The 19,460-nt window shown below is 38.6% G+C and overlaps 1 protein-coding gene across 3 annotated transcripts; it reads right to left on the bottom strand.

Annotated features, from left to right (window-relative positions):
- Positions 1-8,357: 8,357 nt before the first annotated feature.
- LOC116178988 (cytochrome P450 9e2-like) lies at positions 8,358-11,513 on the bottom strand. 3 transcript variants are annotated; one of them, XM_031498676.1, is made up of 7 exons: positions 11,355-11,513; positions 11,072-11,300; positions 10,860-11,023; positions 10,483-10,814; positions 10,076-10,436; positions 9,554-10,027; positions 8,358-9,506 (listed from the first exon to the last, which is right to left on the bottom strand). In XM_031498676.1, the coding sequence occupies exons 2-6, from the start codon at positions 11,263-11,265 to the stop codon at positions 9,597-9,599; spliced, it is 1,482 nt and encodes a 493-aa protein (XP_031354536.1). In that variant the 5' UTR covers positions 11,266-11,300; positions 11,355-11,513; the 3' UTR covers positions 8,358-9,506; positions 9,554-9,596. The 3 variants fall into 3 exon arrangements, with proteins under 3 accessions (XP_031354536.1, XP_031354534.1, XP_031354533.1); XM_031498674.1 differs by having other exon boundaries at positions 8,359-9,492; XM_031498673.1 differs by lacking the exon at positions 8,358-9,506 and having other exon boundaries at positions 9,545-10,027.
- Positions 11,514-19,460: the final 7,947 nt, after the last annotated feature.

The following is a 19,460-nucleotide window of genomic DNA, read 5'->3' as shown; positions in this document are numbered from 1 at the left end:
TCATCCAAACTGCTATTGAAGTAAGCTCCGACTACATCTACATGATCCAAACTCCATCCATGATATACAGCTAGATACGTCAGAAGTCTGATTGATTTCTTCTCTACTACAGGACTCATAGTTTCAAAATTGTTTACTCCGTGAGTTTGACGAAAACCTTGTGCAACAAGTCGGGCTTTACACTTCTTAATGTTTCCATCTCCGTTTTTGATTGTGAACACCGATCTTGCAGCCTATCCTTGCACCTAGTTGTCGTTTTATAATTTTCCAGGTTTCTTGCAAATTTAAATTCTGAAACTCTTTATTAATGGCATCCTCCCATGCAAGTGCGTTTGAGCCATTCACAGCTTCCTCATAACTGGACGGAATCTTCTCTTCATGATCGTAGAGTTGAGCAGACATACAACATGGCAATTTACATAATTTTCTTGTTACTGGTGCTCTACTACATTTTCTTAATTGTACAGGTCCTTCGTCCGTACCTATTATCGATTTCAGTTTGCTCTTCTCCTTGGTTATGAATCATTTCTTCTATTACAGCTTCTTGATTTTGAATTTCCAGCTCTCCATCTAACACGTCTTGATTCTGAGCAACCATTTCTCCTTCGGGTACAATTTCAACAGAATAATTTTTATCTGTAAAGACTTCAGAAAACAATCATTCTTTTTCGTTTAACTCGCTTAGGAAATTACAGTCAAAATGTCTGAGTTTGGTTTCGACATTCACTTGGTACTTTCAATACAGGTTGTTTAAATGGAAAAATCTCTTCCTGAACAATTACATCTCTCCTGATGTTTACCTTTCTTCGCTTCAAACTCCATAATCGATAACCATCCTTCGTATTTTCGGCGAATCCAATAAGCACACATGTTTCCGCTTTTGATTCAAATTTCGTTGACTTAGAATTTCTTTGCCCATGCTTGGCAACCAAAAATCTTAATTAAATTTGCTTTCTCTAACTTTAATTTCTTATTGTGCAAGATTCCGTAAGGTATTTTGAAGTCAATTGCAGATGAGGGGCACCGATTTCTGATAAAAACTGATGTGATAATTGCTTAAGCCCAAAAATTCATGGGTACACCGGATTCTTACATCATGCATCTTGCCATTTCTACCAGAACGCGGTTCTGCCGTTCTGCCAGACCATTTTTCTGCGGACAACCTGGTGCACTTCTCCTGTCTTTTATTCCATTCCAAGTACGTCTCGAAAACATGTGATATGTATTCGCCATCATTGTCACTTTGCAGGGTCAGTAACTTTTTCTGTTGACTTTCCGCTTCCTTATGAAATCTAACAAATTCGGGGAACGGCTCATCCTTCGTCTTCAAATATTTGACAACGATATAATGAGAGTAATCTTCAATAAGAGTCATAATAAATAATGATCCGCCAATAGATGGTGAAATTTTACCCATTAGGTCGCTGTGGGTGATCTGCAATACTGCTGTTGTTTTCTCGCTTCTTTTCTTAGGAAAACTAAAACGACTGAATTTTCCTTGAATGCAAACTTCACATTTCCCATCGTCTTTATTTGGTTCTTCTTTTAAATTTTTGAGAAAAGGAATTCTCAACAAATCCCTTTTATTCACATGCCCAAATCTTCGATGCCATAGCTGCATGTTGTTGACTGCTCTACATGATAATCCATTCTTCTGTCCAATGTTAAAATTTTCACTTCTTATATCCGCAGTATTTCCAACGTATACCTGATCATCCTTTTTGACTCTAAAGATCGGCTCATCATTATCCAAAACTACTCCTCTTTCACCAGTGAACATGGCATCCAAACCTTTATCTGTCAACTTTGAAACAGACATCAAAGCACATTCAAGATCTGGAACGAAAAGTGTCTCAGACAATGTGATGCTGAATCCTCCGTCTTCTTCAGGTGTGCGAATCATGACGATGCCTTTGCTTTCTATCTGAGCTTCGTGCTTCGTCCCCATTTCCCATCTTGATGATGCCACAGTAATCTTCATCCAGTTCGACAAATTCTTCTTTCAACGGTGTCATGTGATCTGAAGAACAAGAGTCTAAGTACCAGCATTTCCTCTTCATATTGCCTTTAACTCCTACTGAACAATACGCTTTGACTTTGTGGACTGAATCGACAATTTCGCTTATAGCACTACTTGCCATACCTTCCTTCTTGTGTCGTTGTCTCAAGAACTCCTTCAACTCTGGACAGTCACAAGATTTGTGTCCTAAATTTCCACAGGTGTATAGCACTTGTAGACTCGATCTTCATTTCTACTTTCTCCCTTAGCTCGTTGAGTATTGTGTTTCCATGGTTTTTCGACTTCATACTTTGGTTTGCTTTTGACTTCTGCGCAGTGCTATCATAGCTTTTACTTCGTCTGTTTTTGTCGACAGTCCGTCTAATCTGATTTGACGTTTCTCTTCCACCAACAATTTACTTATGACTTAAACTTTCTTGATGGTCCAATGTTCTAATGAAGATTTCATATTTGTCCCTTGGAAGACCCCTCAGAATAAACAATGAGAGAGAATGTTCATCAAAAGTTATACCGCAACGTAAGATTTTTCGGTTGAGATCAAGAATTTTTGAAGTGTACTCGTCCACCTTAGTGTTTCCCCGCCAACACTGCTCTGAGTTTCAGTAGCTGCGCATGCCAGCCTCGTACGACTTTACCGTAGTGGCGTAACGTTTTGAAGGTTGTTTTGCCAATAACTCTTTTTGTGTCTATGGATGCTCCCAGTGTGGACTCTTTACAGTCCAGAAATGTGACTCTACAGATCTTCCTGGGGAGTATAGGTGTTGGTTAGGGTGCAGAGAAAACCGTGTTGGTGCCTTAAGAAGAAAAGACAAACTAATTTGACGATATGCATTAGGTGTGAACTAATCACCTTTGCCACGTTTGAAAGCGATACAGCTCGTATACATTCTCACGAGGTAGCTCTGCATTCATTGCAGGAGGGCTGGTATTATGCCGTCCATTCCTGGTGATTTGTAAGTTGAGAACGATTTTACCGTCCAGGTTACCCTCGCCACATCCACCATCTAGCTGACAACCGACCAGTCTCCGTGTGAGTGTAGAGAGTTGCCGCTGGCCAGTGAAAGTATGGCGCTGTGGTGGCTACAGGAAAGTGAGCGTATCTCAACACCTCGACTGTCTCTAAAAGTTTGTTCGTGTAGGGCCACCTCTCGTCTGAGACTAGGTGGGTTATAATATGAACTATTTTTTAGAATTTTAGTTAGGTGGAATGCAGAGGAAACGAATTCTATAGAGCTGCAAAACTCCTCTATGCCTCTCTTTGCCGCCTTCTAATTTTTTCTTATATAGGTAGCCTTAGGTTTCCCTTATAGGCTTCCCAGTCGGCTGTAGCTTTGTACTTCCTTGCCTTATTCAATACTTCGGTGAGCTGAGTTTTCTGCGTTTCGAGCACCCTGCACCCCCAAGGATAATTATAGTATAGGGCATCTTGGCAGTTCTCAGAGGACATGTCTGTCCAAATGATTCCAACTGTAGAGACGTCCCCCGAGAGGGCTCTCTCTAAGTGTTTCTCCAAGGAGATTTTGTAAAGGGAAAATTCTATGATTTGACAGAGTCGCTTCTGGTATGTGACTTACCAGTTCGTTATAATGGTCAGAGCTAGTCGATAGTGATTTATAGGTTGGCAGAATCTCCCGGGAGATGCTATTACTGCTATGCGATCAAAAATGAGTTGCTGTCGAGTCACCTCGGAATTTTTGTTTACATGGGAAGTATTACTTAATTTGAACTTCCAAAAGCGACTCGACAGCAACCATTTTTGATCGCCCGTTATAATTCAGCTTTACCCTGTATGTTACAGCTTAACTGTATAGTCGTGTTATCACGGCCACGGTGTGGCAGTAGAAAATCTTTACGGTGGCTAGGGACATTGTTGTGTCCCAACAAATTTATGTTATTTGTCATTGATCAGATCAAAGTAATAGGAAAAAATTAGTTAGATATTCAATTGTTATGTTTAACGTTCGTTATGTCAATATCGTAAATAAATTAGATCGATAAGAGAAAATACACGGGAGTGTTTTAATTAGTAATCCAACTCCAAAACAGACATAGATAATTCTTGCTTTTTCTTGCCGTGTATCAAATAAAACGGTTCCTTTTGAACTCCCAAGACCAGAAACCCTTGATTTAACAACACAGGGTTCTTGAATGAAGGCAATGTCCTGCTTTATAATGAGGAGCACACCTTTTGTTCGGGCAGGGTTACTAACCCTCACCTTTACAGGGGAACACTCATAACTGTGTCCCCCGTCTGGTGGTTAAGTTATCCTGGGCCTCTTCCTTAATGCCAAAAACTATCCGCCTCCCTTGAGGTTGGTCGTTCTTTGGCTGTGTGGAAGACACACCTGCTGCCTACCTTTGCCGAGGAATTGTGCTTCCAGCGCCGTTAGGTTCCCTGGGGACCCAATTTTCCGAGCCTAAGAAGACAGTCTTCCTGCACTACCGTTAAGTGTGCAGTCTCCCACAGTGCCAACCACCTCCATCAACCACTCAATGGAACGGATGTTCTCGCACGATATTCTTAGAATCTCGTCCGAGTGTTTCCAACCCCTGAACGTGGTAGCTAGAATACCTGTCAAATCAGTCCTGCTATAACTTTTCAATGTATAATTCCATAAGCACGCGTTCTCCTCCACCAATTCCACGAAGGAAATAGAGGATTGCACGTCTTCTTGCTGACCCGACATGATTAATCGGACGTGTCGAACGATACTGCGGTCAAAGCGATCCGACAGCTATGTCTCTCACCCCGACGCGACTCCGATAATTATCGGTGTAGTATCGCGATCGCTCCAGTGTGTACGAGATTAGTTGCTTCCATTACATTTGCACGATTATGAGTGATCGCTGTCGAATCAGGATCGGGTTGCTTATCGAATCACCTGTTGCATCGCTTATCGTATCGCTCCAGTGGGAACCGCGCCTAGCGAACAGATGCTGATCAAAAACGTTGACCAGGTGTTTTTGTCCCATATCCGCGCCTAGTTAACCGTTAGCCTACTCAGAAGAGTATTGGTATCCTAGATCGCTGGTTGCTTGTAGCACAGACAACATAAGCTACGATTGCGGGGTACTTCAGCTTTACTGAAACCCACGTTCAATCGAGTCGGTGTCGAGTCACCCAACTTCTGCATCTTTTCCTCTTCGCCTACCCATTTTCCCGCCTAACTAAAACTATAGCTCGAGAATTAATTTTAATTCCACTTAAAGGGACTCCATTGCGTGAGATTCACCGTCGTCTGTTCATATGTCTGTTGGTACATACTATACCTCAGAAGTAGGCATACAAAATACTGTAACGGGAGATTGATTTACAGTTGTAAAATTTTTTCCGAATTTGTATTACGTTCAAACATAGGGAAATGCACCGGTTCACAAGAAACGTGGACGTGAATAAGTCTGGCGATAAGCAAAGCGCATTTAGAATACAATGTGAGTTGGGCAGATACGATAGGTGCGGGCTCGACCATGTTGCCAGTTCTACTGAGCGGTTTAACGGAGACGTAAGGAGTCCTAGTCAGAGGGCCGAGGCGTGATGTGTATCCTAAATAAGGTATGAACTCCATCTTAACTCTTCAGGATATCATCTCCAACGACACATTCTACCTTAATCAGAGGTTCAGAAGACCAGAAGAGCTTAGCACTAGCGCAGGACTCAAATACACGAATATATGGACTTGAAAAAGTGTCTGCTCGATAGAATTTCCTACTTCTTGCGCCAAAGCAGGAACTTGGTGAGAGACAAAGTTTGTCAAGAACATTTGGACGCATTGCAGAACTACACAGTTATTTTTCGACGAAAAGTCATCTCTCATAAAGCAGAAAACAATGCACCAAAAAATGCAAAAACCCGTCCACTTCTCGAAAATTGATGGCAACCAATTTTTGGGACTGTAAAGGCGTTCTGCTTAATCAATACAGGGTAAAATGGACCAGGATTAATTGTATAGTTTCCGCTTATGGTCGTGAAACTTTATTTTATAGCAAAAGTCATACAAAATCATTATAAAACCTAACCTAAATTTAATTTAGACGTAAAAAAATAGCATACTTAGGTCCTATAACTAAGTCCTCACGCAATTTGTGTATGAGAGCTCCTGTAGAAGCTCTTATCTCGTGACTAGCTGCATTTAGTATCATTGAGAAGAGAAAATTGCGTACGATTGGATCGCATCCAAGAATCCAGCGACTTGTTCTCAAACCGGAATCACTTTCAAGGCCGATGTGGCTAAAGAAAGGATATCTATTGGAGCATAATCTAAATTCTGGTCCGAGAGACATCCAAAATGGATAGCCTCGGAAGGGCCTGATCTTGCAACTTTTTCTATCAGATTATTTTGAGGATTGCTTTTCTCCGATTCGGGACTTTTAGGATCGAGACCTTAGATGAGAGCCGTTTTAATCTAATATGCTGTCTTCGAAGCGTGGGTTTTAGGTACCGCAACGATGGTGGACATAGAAACTGGAGCTTCCCGGAAGGGATCCTCCACTGAAAAAAAAGAATTGTTGTCGTAACTAACAATTAGTTACTCGAACTAATTTTTTTAGTAGCTATAGCCTCAACAAAATTATTTGCTGTAGGAAATCAACATAACTTGTTGGAAGTAAATTTGTCATCATTAACATCTCCAAAGACAAAATATAAAACACTTAAATTAAAACCGAGATTAAAACTTACCTACACTACATGTAAACAGCTTTTACATATACAGCGTGTTTCGAAATTCGCGCACACGGACTATGGGATGGTGTTATACAAAGAAAACTGAATAAAAAGTTCCTCGACCAGTTTCTGATCAGACCGGCACTTTTCGAGTTGTCGTTGTTCGAAAAATCTAAAAATGAAAATGCCGGAAAACAAAAGATAGTTCAAAACAATTTATGGATTAAAGTTACACTTACCTTCAAACACCAAAAGTAGTTCCGGGAATCCCCATTGTTCCAATATATCACCTACACTTTGTTCAGCCATTGAAAAAACATTAAAATACTAAAAGTTCGTAATGTAAATAACCGAAATTCAGTAGGTACAAGATTGGCGACTTACCGTGAAAAAATGAGCTAGTAATTATGACACTGGACAGGGTCACAGAGTACTTTGTAATGATGTCCTCTCACATCTGGCTGGCACTCTGGGACATGCAAGGCAAGGTGAGATAAGCACATCCTGTCAACTACTTGGGAATTGCATGATTGCAGTATTATAAATAAAATTTTATATTATTTTCGTCCTTCAAGTTAAGGAATTTAGTATGTTGTCACAAATACAGTGGTATTAGGTTTATCAGCAAACTGCTTTTTGTTATGAAGGCATACTTTTATGTTCATGGAATCAATGCAAAATGCTCGTTGGCGCTCTTAACAAAAAATGTTTGCTATCCTCCAACAAAGTTTCATTATTAACCCCAGGAAATCGCAACTACTTGGGAAAACTAAAGCAGTAAATTATTTAGTTCTTAAAACCATTTCTTTTTGCTGCTGCAACAATATGCATGTAGCAATTCTAAATTTGTTACCACAAGGAAGTCATTTTTTTCAGTGTCGCACGTTCGGGAACCGCGCTGTTCTCAAAGTGGCAAAGTAACGATGCATTTCAGGAAAAGACTGCATACACCTTACCGTATTGGTAAGGGAAGGAGTCAGATTTGCTGGACGGTGTTTCCTTAGTCACATTTAGTTATTTGGAGTAATAGCGACTAAAACGAGGGGTTTAGGATGGGTGGTTATGGTGTCGCCACACACTGCATCGACCTAGACCAGGGGTCGGCAATCGAATCTGCGGCTCGCGAGCCGCATGCGGCTCTTTTGATATAAAGTTGCGGCTCTCCGTATTTATCTAAAGAAATTACTTCATTTGTTCGAAATTCGCCTTTTTAATTAATCTTATTTGTTTACCAAATCAAAAGTACACTTGCAGCAAATAATTATCTAATTTGTGACACCTGTTTACCTTTACTTTCTTGTATTCTTTTGTTTTTTTATTATAGCAGCCTACTCCGATGTATAAACACGTAATTAATTAATGAGTAGGTACTTTTGTGAAAAATATTGAATACCATAAAAACTGCGGGGTTTAAGCACAGGGCACCCCTTATAAACATTGAAGAGAACGCAAAAGACAATCGAATAGCGAAATAAAACAGTAGTAGTTCCATTTGAAAAAGAATAGTTATAGCAGTTTGAACAAATGGCATTGAAACAAGTAATATGCAGGATGTTCTATTTAAAAAGATCAGTTATTTATTGACATCGTAAAAATGGGACACCCTGTACATGCAAAAATAATTTCTGTAGATCCGCAACCACCAATATTTTTTACCAGGTATCAGCTATGTAGGAAAAACCGACGCATTGTTGCAGGACCCTGTATATAGCCAAATACTATAATATTAAATCAAAATTTTTTTGTGGCTCTTTCAAAACTGGGAAATGTTATAATTTGTAATTTTTGGCTCTTCTGTTTCAATAGATTGCCGACCCCTGACCTAGACGAACACACGTCTAAAGCCGATTTTCCCTTGACTGGCGCAGCTCCATGAAAAGACGTTTTTAGTCAGTGGTTCTCTGCCATTTGATTTGCTAAAGTTAGTTGTAGTAGGCGAATTTGTCATCAGGTCATCAGAACGACCGTTGACTGTGATGATGCCACAAACTTTGTGGGTGTCGACGAATTGTTGGTTAGGGTCCAAAACTAACATGCGATCTACAAGATCACCATAATACAACAATCTGGTGACAGATGGAGCGAAGCCAGAGGACAATGATCTCTGCGGGGAGTCACGACGCCCAGTGACTAAAACCCCCGCACACGGGATCAGTGTTAGTATTAGACAAACAGGCAGAAACGACTAAAGGCGTCTTTGATTCTGTTTGTGGCCGGTCTTAAAGCCCAAGATAAAATTCTTCAGGTTCAAGGTCTTGGCGTCGAACGAAAACTCAGAGACGCTGGGTCGGATAACGACCTCTCTTCGGTGGGAGCGTCGGGCGCAAGCTGTGCCGTATGGCGTTTGGAGGATCCCTCCTCTGGCTCCATGGGGACAGACAAGCAGGAAGGCGAGAACGGTCGTGGGGGGTAGGGGAAAAAGCTGCGTACGTGGAAAGAGCCAACTAGCTTTTTAAAACGCCAGTAACTCTCCTCGACCAGGCTATACATATATTTGCATAAACGTAAAATCCGGGCCTAGTGACTCCGTTGCTTGGAAATTGTTATTTTTTCCTTCAGTTTTATTGAAACAAGTTATCTAAGTAAATTAAGGAATTAAACCACTGTTATTTGGAACTTAAAATAAATATAAATGACATCCACTTTGTTTGATGTTCCTTCAAGTAGTAAATTACCCCCACTCCATCATGTTTGCCAAGTTAAAAAATATGTTTTCGTCTAAGTCGTGTATTTGCATCATTTTCTGCAATTTACGAAGTGAGTTATAAAAGGCGATCCCTTCAGAATTGATCCATTGACGAAGAAATGACTGAAAATTGAAATCTGACAATAATGCCCAAGTGTTCAATAAACACATAAACTACACCTACCTATATCGATTATATTACTTCTTATTACAGATTATAAATTAACTTAATTTCGTCTACGAAAGTCGAGTAGCATCTTATCCTTTGGAAGTAATTGCAAATACGAACGCGCAATTTGAAGTGGTAGCATGTTTTTACTCGGCCTAACAGAAAAGCTTTGCAAAATTTGGAAGATGGCAACCTTAAGTACCAATAGTGCGTATCTGCTACCAATACAACCTCGTGGCCCATTTCCAAAAGGCATATAAGCATATTGATTGATGTTCTTTTTATTTTCGGGGTTAAACCTTTCGGGATCAAAACGGTCAGGATCGCTAAACAATTCCGGATCTCTGTGTAGAGCGTACAGAGGTACCCAAATTCCGTCCCCCACCTTTAGTTGAACCTCAACTTCGTCGTCTTTTAATGCCGGAATTCTGTACGGCTTGACGCACTGCCTCTCCAGGAAGAATCCAACGGGCCATTTTCGCAGAGTTTCTGAAAGTATAACGTGCCCAAAGCTGCAACGTTCTAATTTGCACTTACCAGACACGACCATATTTAAATACTGCATTTCCATCACCGTTTGGTACGTGAAGTTGTCTTTATTGGCATCGATTTCATCGAGCAATTTTTGTTGAACAACGCTGTTGCAGGAAAGTTCATAAAATGTGTACATTAATGCCGAGGAGACGGTATCGAATCCGGCACCGAAAAATGTGGCTACAAGCGCTGTTAGTATCTCGTCGGTCAACTCGATGTTATCCGGGTTATTTTCCGATTTCATGATTATGCCTATCAGGTCTGGACGAGCGATTTGTTGCGATTTTCTGGATTTGATGTTGTTTTTAACTAGTAACCGGAAGAAGTTGGTTACGTTTTGATCAAATATTCGTAGACCGAACACCTGCAATGGTACGGATAGGAGATATTTAAAAGCTGAAAACACTCACCCTCGCTACTATTGGAAACACCTGAATCACAATGAATCGGACTTTTAACCAAAATCCGAGAAAATTGGTGGCTTTCTGGCCAATCGTGTAAAATTCATTAGTTTGTTCTTCTACAGAATTGCAAAGAATTCCAAAATGCGTGCCGAAGAAGACGTCGGTGGTTAATCGTCCAAAAAGTTCCTTCACATCAAACTCGACAATCTCTTTTCCGCTTTTTTTCAAAGACGCGACCACTTGTGCTGAACACTCCAAAATTGTGTGGAACATTAGCTTAATTTTGCTGCTGGTAAACGTGGGACTTACAAACCCACGTAACTGTTTCCAATCGTCACCTAAGCGAGGGGAAATTATTTCTAAGTTTCTTGGATGAGACCTACCTTTTAAATTAAATAAACTCTTCTCCCAAACCGTGTCGCCGTCATATGGTAAAAAAACATTATGATCGACGAAGTAATCAAAGTCTTTGACGAACACGTGTTTTATCAGTTCTGGATCTTCTATACACAGTCTCGGTTTGAAATTTTGGTAAGTTCCAATATATCTAAAGCGTATTGAATGTAACACAAATATTTTCTTTATTCTTCAGTACCGTGCATTTTTAAAATCTTCACGAGCTCGCACCATGGCGTCAGTCAATGGTGGTTGTGTAATAAAGTCGCGAATGTTGTTTAGCCAAATTTTCCAAAATGGGTATTGCTTAATACCTCTTCTACTCCAATGCAAATATCGGTGCACGAGAGTACAGAAACCTATCGTAAGAATAGTTAAACATAAAGCCAACATGTTCGAAGCTCCGGTTTTTAAAATGGATCGGTGAACTAAAAAAATTTGAGTATGATGATGTTAGGAATACGAATATGTACGTATCTTACCCTATAAAAGCGTGTACTCAAAAAATCGTTTGTAGTTTGTATAGAGTAAGGCCACTGCACTAAATGGAATTACTGAGACGGCGGGAAATTTAAAATCACTCTCTACAATCGGTTACAGAGGTTTACAAGACATGTTAGATACACTTTTGCGAGCTATATACCACGAAGTCGATTAATGTGTATGGAGGGAAATGTTAGCATAAGCATATATTATACATGTCTAGCTTTATTTACTAAAAAATCTGAAGCAACCTGTCACGTGTTAAGTACATCTTACACGTAAGTTTATCTTATTTTAATAAATGACGCAAAAAAAAACAGTTCAAATAAATAAGGAGCGACCTTTATCTCTTTCTGCGAACTTTTTTTATCTTATTTATTTATTGAGATTTAGTTTGAGTGTACCTAATGGGATGACTTGAAATTTCATTAGCAGAAATGAAGAAGAAAACTACTACCCAAAATTAATGACTACTGGGTGACTGCAGATCGCGTAAATCTACAGCGCACGAATATAAAGAATTGAGATCTTCGTTTGGGCGAATATAATCTGTTACCAAAGTAGCAAAATAAATAAAGCAAATAAAAAATAAGCTTTAAAAAAGCTACGGTTTGACTCTGGCTTCTGCTTCGGCGCAAATTCACGTAGGTTTTGAATATAAAATTAGGCTTATTCAAAGACGTAGGGCATCAGGAACCAGATCTAGGATGCACGGATATCGTCGTATTGCCGACAAGCTAGAATACGGTGAGCAGGGGTGCCAGAGACCCCAGACGTCCGACAATGATCATCATGTTTGGAAACGGCGATACGTTTCTCATGGCTACCAAATTCTCCGTGCGAGGAGAGGATGTGGACTGCCGCGAGTCAGGGCCCAGGGGATATGAGTTTGATGTAATCAGTTCTGGATGTTAAAGATTAAGGCGTAGGTATGAGCGGACGCGTCCCACTTCTACTGCCATTCATAAGTCCTTATGTAGTGATGTTGGGAGATACCCAACAATCAAAGTCACATCTCCTAAACTATATTTATTTAATTAAAGTTAAATAATAGCCGCTTACGCAGCTTAGTCTTGGTTGTTACCTTCCAACAATCTAATTCATACTCATCAATACTAACTTGTTAACAATTACAGAAAAAATACATTTTCAAAGTAAGTTTACGAGGTCAAGAAGAAAAGTTATCGGACCTAACTTATTTTGTTTAATGCAACACCCTGTATGTTTTAATCTAAACACATAATACTAAATTCTCTTTTCAAAACTATAGCACACCAGGGATGATATTTAAAAAAAGATTCAAACGATTCAAAAACTTTCAAAAAAGATTAAAAAGGTTCATATAATGAAATAAAAAATTAAAAAAATTTTACACAATTTTTTTTAACACTTTTAATTGAATCTATTTAAAAAACGAGGTTAGGTCTGAAAGTTTTTTACCAGACCCCGTATACTTATTTTGAAAACAGCAGATTATGCAACAATCATTGCAAAGAAGTTTTGTAGTGATCACTTTTCCGATAACTTAATAAACAAAGAAACTATAGGCTTTTATTTAAAAGTTAAAAAATGTAAGTTTAAGAAAGTGTTTTAAGTTTCTATGGTTAAATTAGTACCTAAGGTCCATTGTTTGTTATAACAGGTTGTAGGTGCAGAAATGATATACATAGATTATTATTGTCATGTTTACCACTTGCAACCCGTAGTATAAGAGAGGCCTACAGATGACCTCTCACTATTAAGAAGGATATGTGCGTTTTGGATCTCTAAAAACCCAGATCTCAATGATCGTCCTTCCAACTGTCTGTGCACTCATTTTCTGCCAAACCACTAAGTAACCAGAAAGTAACTAAAGTTGGCAGTTGGCACACATGTTCTTAGGCGAAAAATGAACTGCTGAAAAGCTTTTGAAAATGTACATATTTTTTATTTGCGTTCAGCTACCAAATTATTCGAACTGTATTTTCCAAGAAAATACGAATTTTTCAGGGGGTGAACACAGCAAATCATTATTTCGCCCGCCCGCTCTGTAGATTTATTGACCCGCTCTTATAAATCAATCTGGCTACTGCCCTGGCACGTGCTTTAAACGCTGTGTAAACATTACTTGGCTTTCTATTTGTAAAACTAATAAAACTTTATAAACATCTTAAAATATAATTAGTAATACTTCTCTAACGCACCCAAAAAATTTCGATATGCTATTAAAATCCCATTAAGTCATAAAAATACCGGCAGTTTGGGAACCATTTCTTGTACCGGAAGTGGATAGCAACTTTCTTATTTTAAATAGAGCACCCTATATTTTATTGCATTTTTGAAATCTACATGAAAATCTACGTCATTTGATACCATACTTCCCTTTGCCCTAGCATCAAAGGTTTTCAAGTTATTCAAGACATCACGTTTATCTCAAGGCCCCCTAAGAGAATTGTGCATAATATAACGGTCACAATTTAAAAAATCTTAAATAAAACGAAAACCATTACAGATAGGTATAGGGAATGTAATAATTGATCGATGTAGAATTTTTCTCGACATTTGAAAGTGCAGAAAAATAAAGCAGGTTTCGATTGATAAAATCAACTTTTTATGGTTCGAAGTTATTAAACTTGACCATTAATTTTAAAACACCCTGTAGAAGGGCGATCAAAATTTAAATCATTCGCATGTAGCATCACGTCAGTATTGTTGATTTTGGAAGACTTATTGAAATTCAAGTCAACGGAGCCATAGGTACAGGGCGCTAAAGGAAAACAAATTTAAAAAATCTTGAATAACCTCTGATGCTAGGTACAGGGAAATGTGGTATTAAACGACGTAAATTTTCATGTAGATTTCAAAAATGTATTCTATTTAAAATAAGAAAGTTACTAGATATATCGATCATGATATTTTCTTTCGATAGATCATGAAAAACTATGTTGGTATGCAAATTTTCAGATTTCAGTTATCTGCAATGGGAGTCTGAATACTTTTAGGTAACGGTTTACGGGAAACAGCCCTGTATATTTGCACAGAAGTAAAACCTAGAGTAAAACCCGGACCTAGCGTCCTCGTTTCTTGGAATTGTAACTGTTTTTTTTCTTCATTAATTATAGGTTTGTTGAAACAAGTTATTTCTTAAGTAAATTAAAGCTAAGAAACATGTTTTTTCGAAATTGTGTATTTTCATCATTTCCTAAAATTTATGCAATGCTGCAGATATAAGTAAACTAAATTAAATACGTAGCTATGTAAAAGCCTGGTGACCCAGTTTTCCAAAATCGTCACAAATCCCCTCAAAAATGGGCGAAGAAATATCTGAAAATTGAAATTTGACTGACATTCCCAACTATTCTACCAAAACGCATTATAGTGGAGTGCCTGGAGTGTCAAAAACGTTAAAATCTCGGATCTCCCCAAGAATTAATGAAATTACATTTTTTTACCGAGAATAGGTTGTAAACACAAACTTATATATTAAGATGGACTGCTAATGCTGAATTGACAAATGACACCTACATGGGGGCAGCCATGATGCCATTTCTACATCTATGCAACTGTTTGATCAGCAGTCCATCTTAATTTATAAGTTCGTGGTTGTAAATAAATTTGCTCGTAAATTTGCTTACTTGTTCAGTTGCAAATAGCTATTGCGTTCATAATATGCAAAATTTGTGCCAAAATGTATTTGTACAAGAAAAGCTGTAGCTGTAGACAAAGGGCTTATTCAGGGACGGTTACCAGCAGACGACTGATGCTTTACGTACATGGTGTTTCGTAAATAGTAAGCAAACTCGATTAGCACTGGTAACAATTTAATCATGTGAAAGGTTCCACCCTGTATATACAACTTACGACGATACATACATTTTGGAGAGTTGGCAACCATGCAATTTCTAGGTGGGAAAAGCTGCCTGCGCCACCTAGAAAGCACGAACGGGGGTTACCGGTTACGTTGATCATCTTGTCTTGAATGGCGGTCGTGAACGCGTCGCTCCATAAATGTTTGTTGTTATTTTGTGTTATTTAATGCAGGTAGTAATTTTTGCATTTCTTTATATCGACTTTGTGTTTTGTATGTCGCATTTTATATTTGTTGTGTGTTTGAATCTCTGTTTTTGAAGTTTACTTGGTTTAACCGCAATGCAGAATCATATGTGTAATACCGTTATGCTATTGTTTGTAATTGTTTACATTTTTGGTGTAATGTTTGCTTAATTTATGTTTATTGATGTTGATTACTTGGTCTTGTCCCTGAAGTTACATTCATATAAGTTTGGATCATTTTATTTTAATATGTGGAAATTATCCATTCGTTTGATGTATGTACTGACTTGTTGTTTGTTACTTACAATTTTCTCCGAGAATGAAGCAGTCACGGGGGTGGTAAAAAACTGTAGTCAAAATTAAAGTACGACACCTAATTCCGTGATTGTCTTCGACACCCAACTGTAGGTTCGAAACCCCGAAACCAGGGGCGGACTACCCATTTTGCAGGAGCGAGATTGCATGGGTAACTTTCTTATTATTAAAGATAGAGAATTGGTTAAATCGCCAATGTTTTGCAGATTTAGATGCTTATTAAAATTTCCTTGTGGAAATTCAAAATGTCGAATAGGTTCGACGTAAATTCAAAAAAACTAAAATTGGTCATTTCCTTGTCCTGTCTTATATTACCGAAAGTATAAGAGATATTAAAAAAGTTTTAAATCAAAGTTACTCTCTTTGATACGCCTAATTCAGAATTGATGTCAAAAAATATTCAAGATGGCTACCTTTGAGGAACATTTACCAACTTCCTAAAGTTAAATAGGCGCCATATTGGATTTTTAGATTATTTCATAGATTTTTTAATTATCTTTTCAACGAGCTATCATAGCATAAGATTGAAAATAAGATACCAGTTATATCCGAATTTTATATTTTAATCAAGTAGGCTGTGATGAATTTAAAAAAACAAAACAAAATCTATTCGAGGCAACAAAACGATGAAAGTAATAATAATAATAAATAATAAATAAATTGTCTTTTATTGGATAGTGGATAAAATATGGATAGTAGATAAAATATTACATCAAATGTTTAAAATATCAGGGGCGCACTCATGGGAGGGGGGTTTGGGCGTTTCAACTCCCTCCAAAATTTTATATAAGTAGGCGTAGAAAAATTGTGACTTTTATGACGTCACTTATTATTGACTATCATATTATCCATACTTACATACCTACAAAATGCTGGTATAACTACAAACTATCTCTTCGAAAAAATGCCATGCCATTATCCAGTTAAACACAATTCAAGATAACAGATCCCGTTTCTTCGAATTTAGCGACCAAATCTTGAACATATGCATGGCTTACATTTCTCCCGGGATGTCTCTCATTAAACGTTCTAGCTGTTCTAAAAGATGATCGATTTTCGGAGCCATAAATGAATATTATTTCCACACGTTCAGCTGTACTGTAAGTCAATAATAAAAGAAAGCAACCAAGATTGTTTAATGAAGCAGCTCAGGTTGAAGTTCTTGGCCAATTTGCCATAAATCCCTCAATGTCAACATTTAGTTTTTTTTTGTTAATTATTAAATTTATGAATATTGACTTTATTGGTGCCACTGGAAAGCATCGCTTTCCAACGATGTGTCACAAGTATGGGGTTTCCATTTAGGATTTTTGAAGAGGGGGTGCTGGGGGGTTAATAGGGGTGGCGGGTTGTCACTCATAACGCCATTCTGGTTCCCCCTCGATACCCCCTAAACGGTTTCACACGATTTTCAATATCTTCTTTAGTTTCGAAAATATGGCCGACTACAAGTTTTAAAATTGACAACCTGTATATTATAGGTCTCCATTGTCCTCTATAGTTAAATAGGTATTTTTTTGCAGTGAACAATCCTTTCACCTTTCTGAATACTGTCTTCCCTTGATATATTCTATTTCTTTACATCCTCCGTACTTCTGTTCCATTTGAAAATACTGCCAAGACGTTTAAATGATTTTACTTGATCCATCTGTACTGCCCTTTGAATATAAAAATTTTATATTCAAAGTTCTAACTGTATCTTTACTTCTTCATCTTCTTTACTCATCAGCATTACTTTCGTCTTGCCGATGTTTAGCTTCATTCAAAAATCCCTTCCAATCAATTTTATTTTCTCCATCATTCGTTGTAGTTCCTTCTCTGTTTCCTCAAATTAGTTGTACGTTGCAGCTGGCGCCGTTCTCCTCTCCACGTTTGACTACCTGCTAAAGGTCCCTATACGACTCTTCTTGTAAATAGGTATTTCTTTTTAAAAGATAATCGTCTATGTCTATTTAAGTAAAATTCTCTCTGGTAGAGTTTCCAGTTTATAGCATAAAAAACCAAAATCCCGTTGGTTACATGTACATTTATTTATTCTTGGCGAGATTAAAGTCCCCCCCCCCCCCCCCGACTATTATAGGAACCTGCACCGATTTTATTAGTTTTCACTACAAATGGCAAAGTGACTTAATTTCGTATATGAAACTCCAGCAGCATCTTATCCTTTGGAACTAATTGTAAGTACGAACGCGCAAATTGAAGTGGTAGCATGTTTTTACTTGGCTAACAGAAAAGTTTTGCAAAATTTTGAAGATGGTAAGACTTTTGATAGTTCGGCCAAGGCCAAATGTTACCGCGTCGATGGTTCTAGACCGTGAGACCGTTTTGGTTTCTTTCTTCTTGAGAAGTGGGGTGGGGGGAGAGGAAATTTCATGCGAGTCATGGAGCTAGCTGGTACGGGGTTAATCGCTTCGGTTTATACGTACAAAGATCATAGGCGGTATGTACCATCCAAGTTTCTGTTAACGCACGCTCGTTGTCGTTTTATTTAGAAGGTCCTTGGTTGAAGCGTTCACCGCATGAACGACACAGCATCAACCTGATCATGGTGGCAACACTTTGCATTTAATTAATCCCTCTACTGCTTCAAGCTTTAATTTACCACAGTCTCCTCCAATATACTCTCTGGGGTGTCCTATCAGGTGACTACAGTATTTATTAACACAGGGGTACAGGGAGATTGGTATTTTGAACCGTTCGAAATCACAACCATTCTTAAAATCTTTAGAGCAAAAGAAAAACCCACGATAACATGTGAGGACAATCCACCATTATTAACAATCTGTGCGATTGTTTCTTTTGTCCAGTGTATGGTGCTGCCACCCTTAGGTATAGATTTTAACCTACGAGCAAGGAAAAAAGAGGAGAACCGTGCATTAAAATGGAACGCGATGGAAACTGAGAAAAACAGGTTATAAGAGCGCGGAGAGACTCGTCACCGTTGGCATGTTTTGTGTTCGATTCCCTTTGTCAATCTAGTCCGCAGTTCTGCCTATATGGTCATTCCCACCAGCGCAAATTGAGGTAATATGATGACGACTTCCGTCACGTGGTAAACTATTTCCTACCATCGTTACATTCTACATTCATTTTAAAGTACAGTCGCTTAAACTGAAACGACTTACTTGTGTTGATTTTCAAAATAAGATATTTTTTTATTGTTAATCAGATTATTAAACAAATTACTGTTATACTGTACTGAAGTCGAACCACCAAATTTCAGTTAGGGACATCCATTCTACACGGACCGCCAACTGAACGATAACAGTGGATACCGTAATGCGGAACAAGTAACAGTAAAGGTGTTTATTAAAAATGAAACCTAAGATTTCAATACATATTATACACCCAAGTAGGCGTTGGCACCATGATATTTCGGTCGACGAGGATGGTGAGCACGGGCGAAGTGTTGGACTAGAGCCAAACGGCCAGTCTCATTTGCTTGTAGAAAGGTAGTGGATGAGTTGGCCAGCTCCAGTACCTTCTTGGCGTTTGAGTTTCCATAATTATACCATGCCGATCCTTTGTTGCGGAACATCGGCCAGTATTGCAAGGCGTTGAATATGACGCTGGATCGAGTGTGGTAACAATTCCCACCTCCTTGTCGCGGTGGTGTTGGCGAGATAATTTTGTCTGGCAGAATGGGCGGTTCCGGTGCTTGAGCTTGTGGTGCCGGATGTTGGGCGCGTGCTTTATAATGTAGTATGGGCCCGTTGCACCGGTGACGTTATCTCCTGCCCGTTCCATCACGAGATCGC

The sequence above is a fragment of the Photinus pyralis genome, unplaced genomic scaffold (genome assembly GCF_008802855.1).
Source record: "Photinus pyralis isolate 1611_PpyrPB1 unplaced genomic scaffold, Ppyr1.3 Ppyr1.4_LG8, whole genome shotgun sequence".
NCBI classification, from domain to species: Eukaryota; Metazoa; Arthropoda; class Insecta; order Coleoptera; family Lampyridae; genus Photinus; species Photinus pyralis.
Note: the sequence above shows the minus strand (reverse complement) of the source record. Positions and strands in the feature narration are given on the sequence as shown.

Bases quoted from the DNA above. Each gene is read 5' to 3' on its own strand.
- LOC116178988 (XM_031498676.1), bottom strand. From the start codon at position 11,265: ATGTTGGCTTTATGTTTAACTATTCTTACGATAGGTTTCTGTACTCTC. The intron at 10,437-10,482 runs GTGAGTGTTTTC...GTACCATTGCAG, and splicing joins TGTTTCCAATAGTAGCGAGG to GTGTTCGGTCTACGAATATT. The intron at 10,028-10,075 runs GTAAGTGCAAAT...TTATACTTTCAG, and splicing joins TTTAAATATGGTCGTGTCTG to AAACTCTGCGAAAATGGCCC.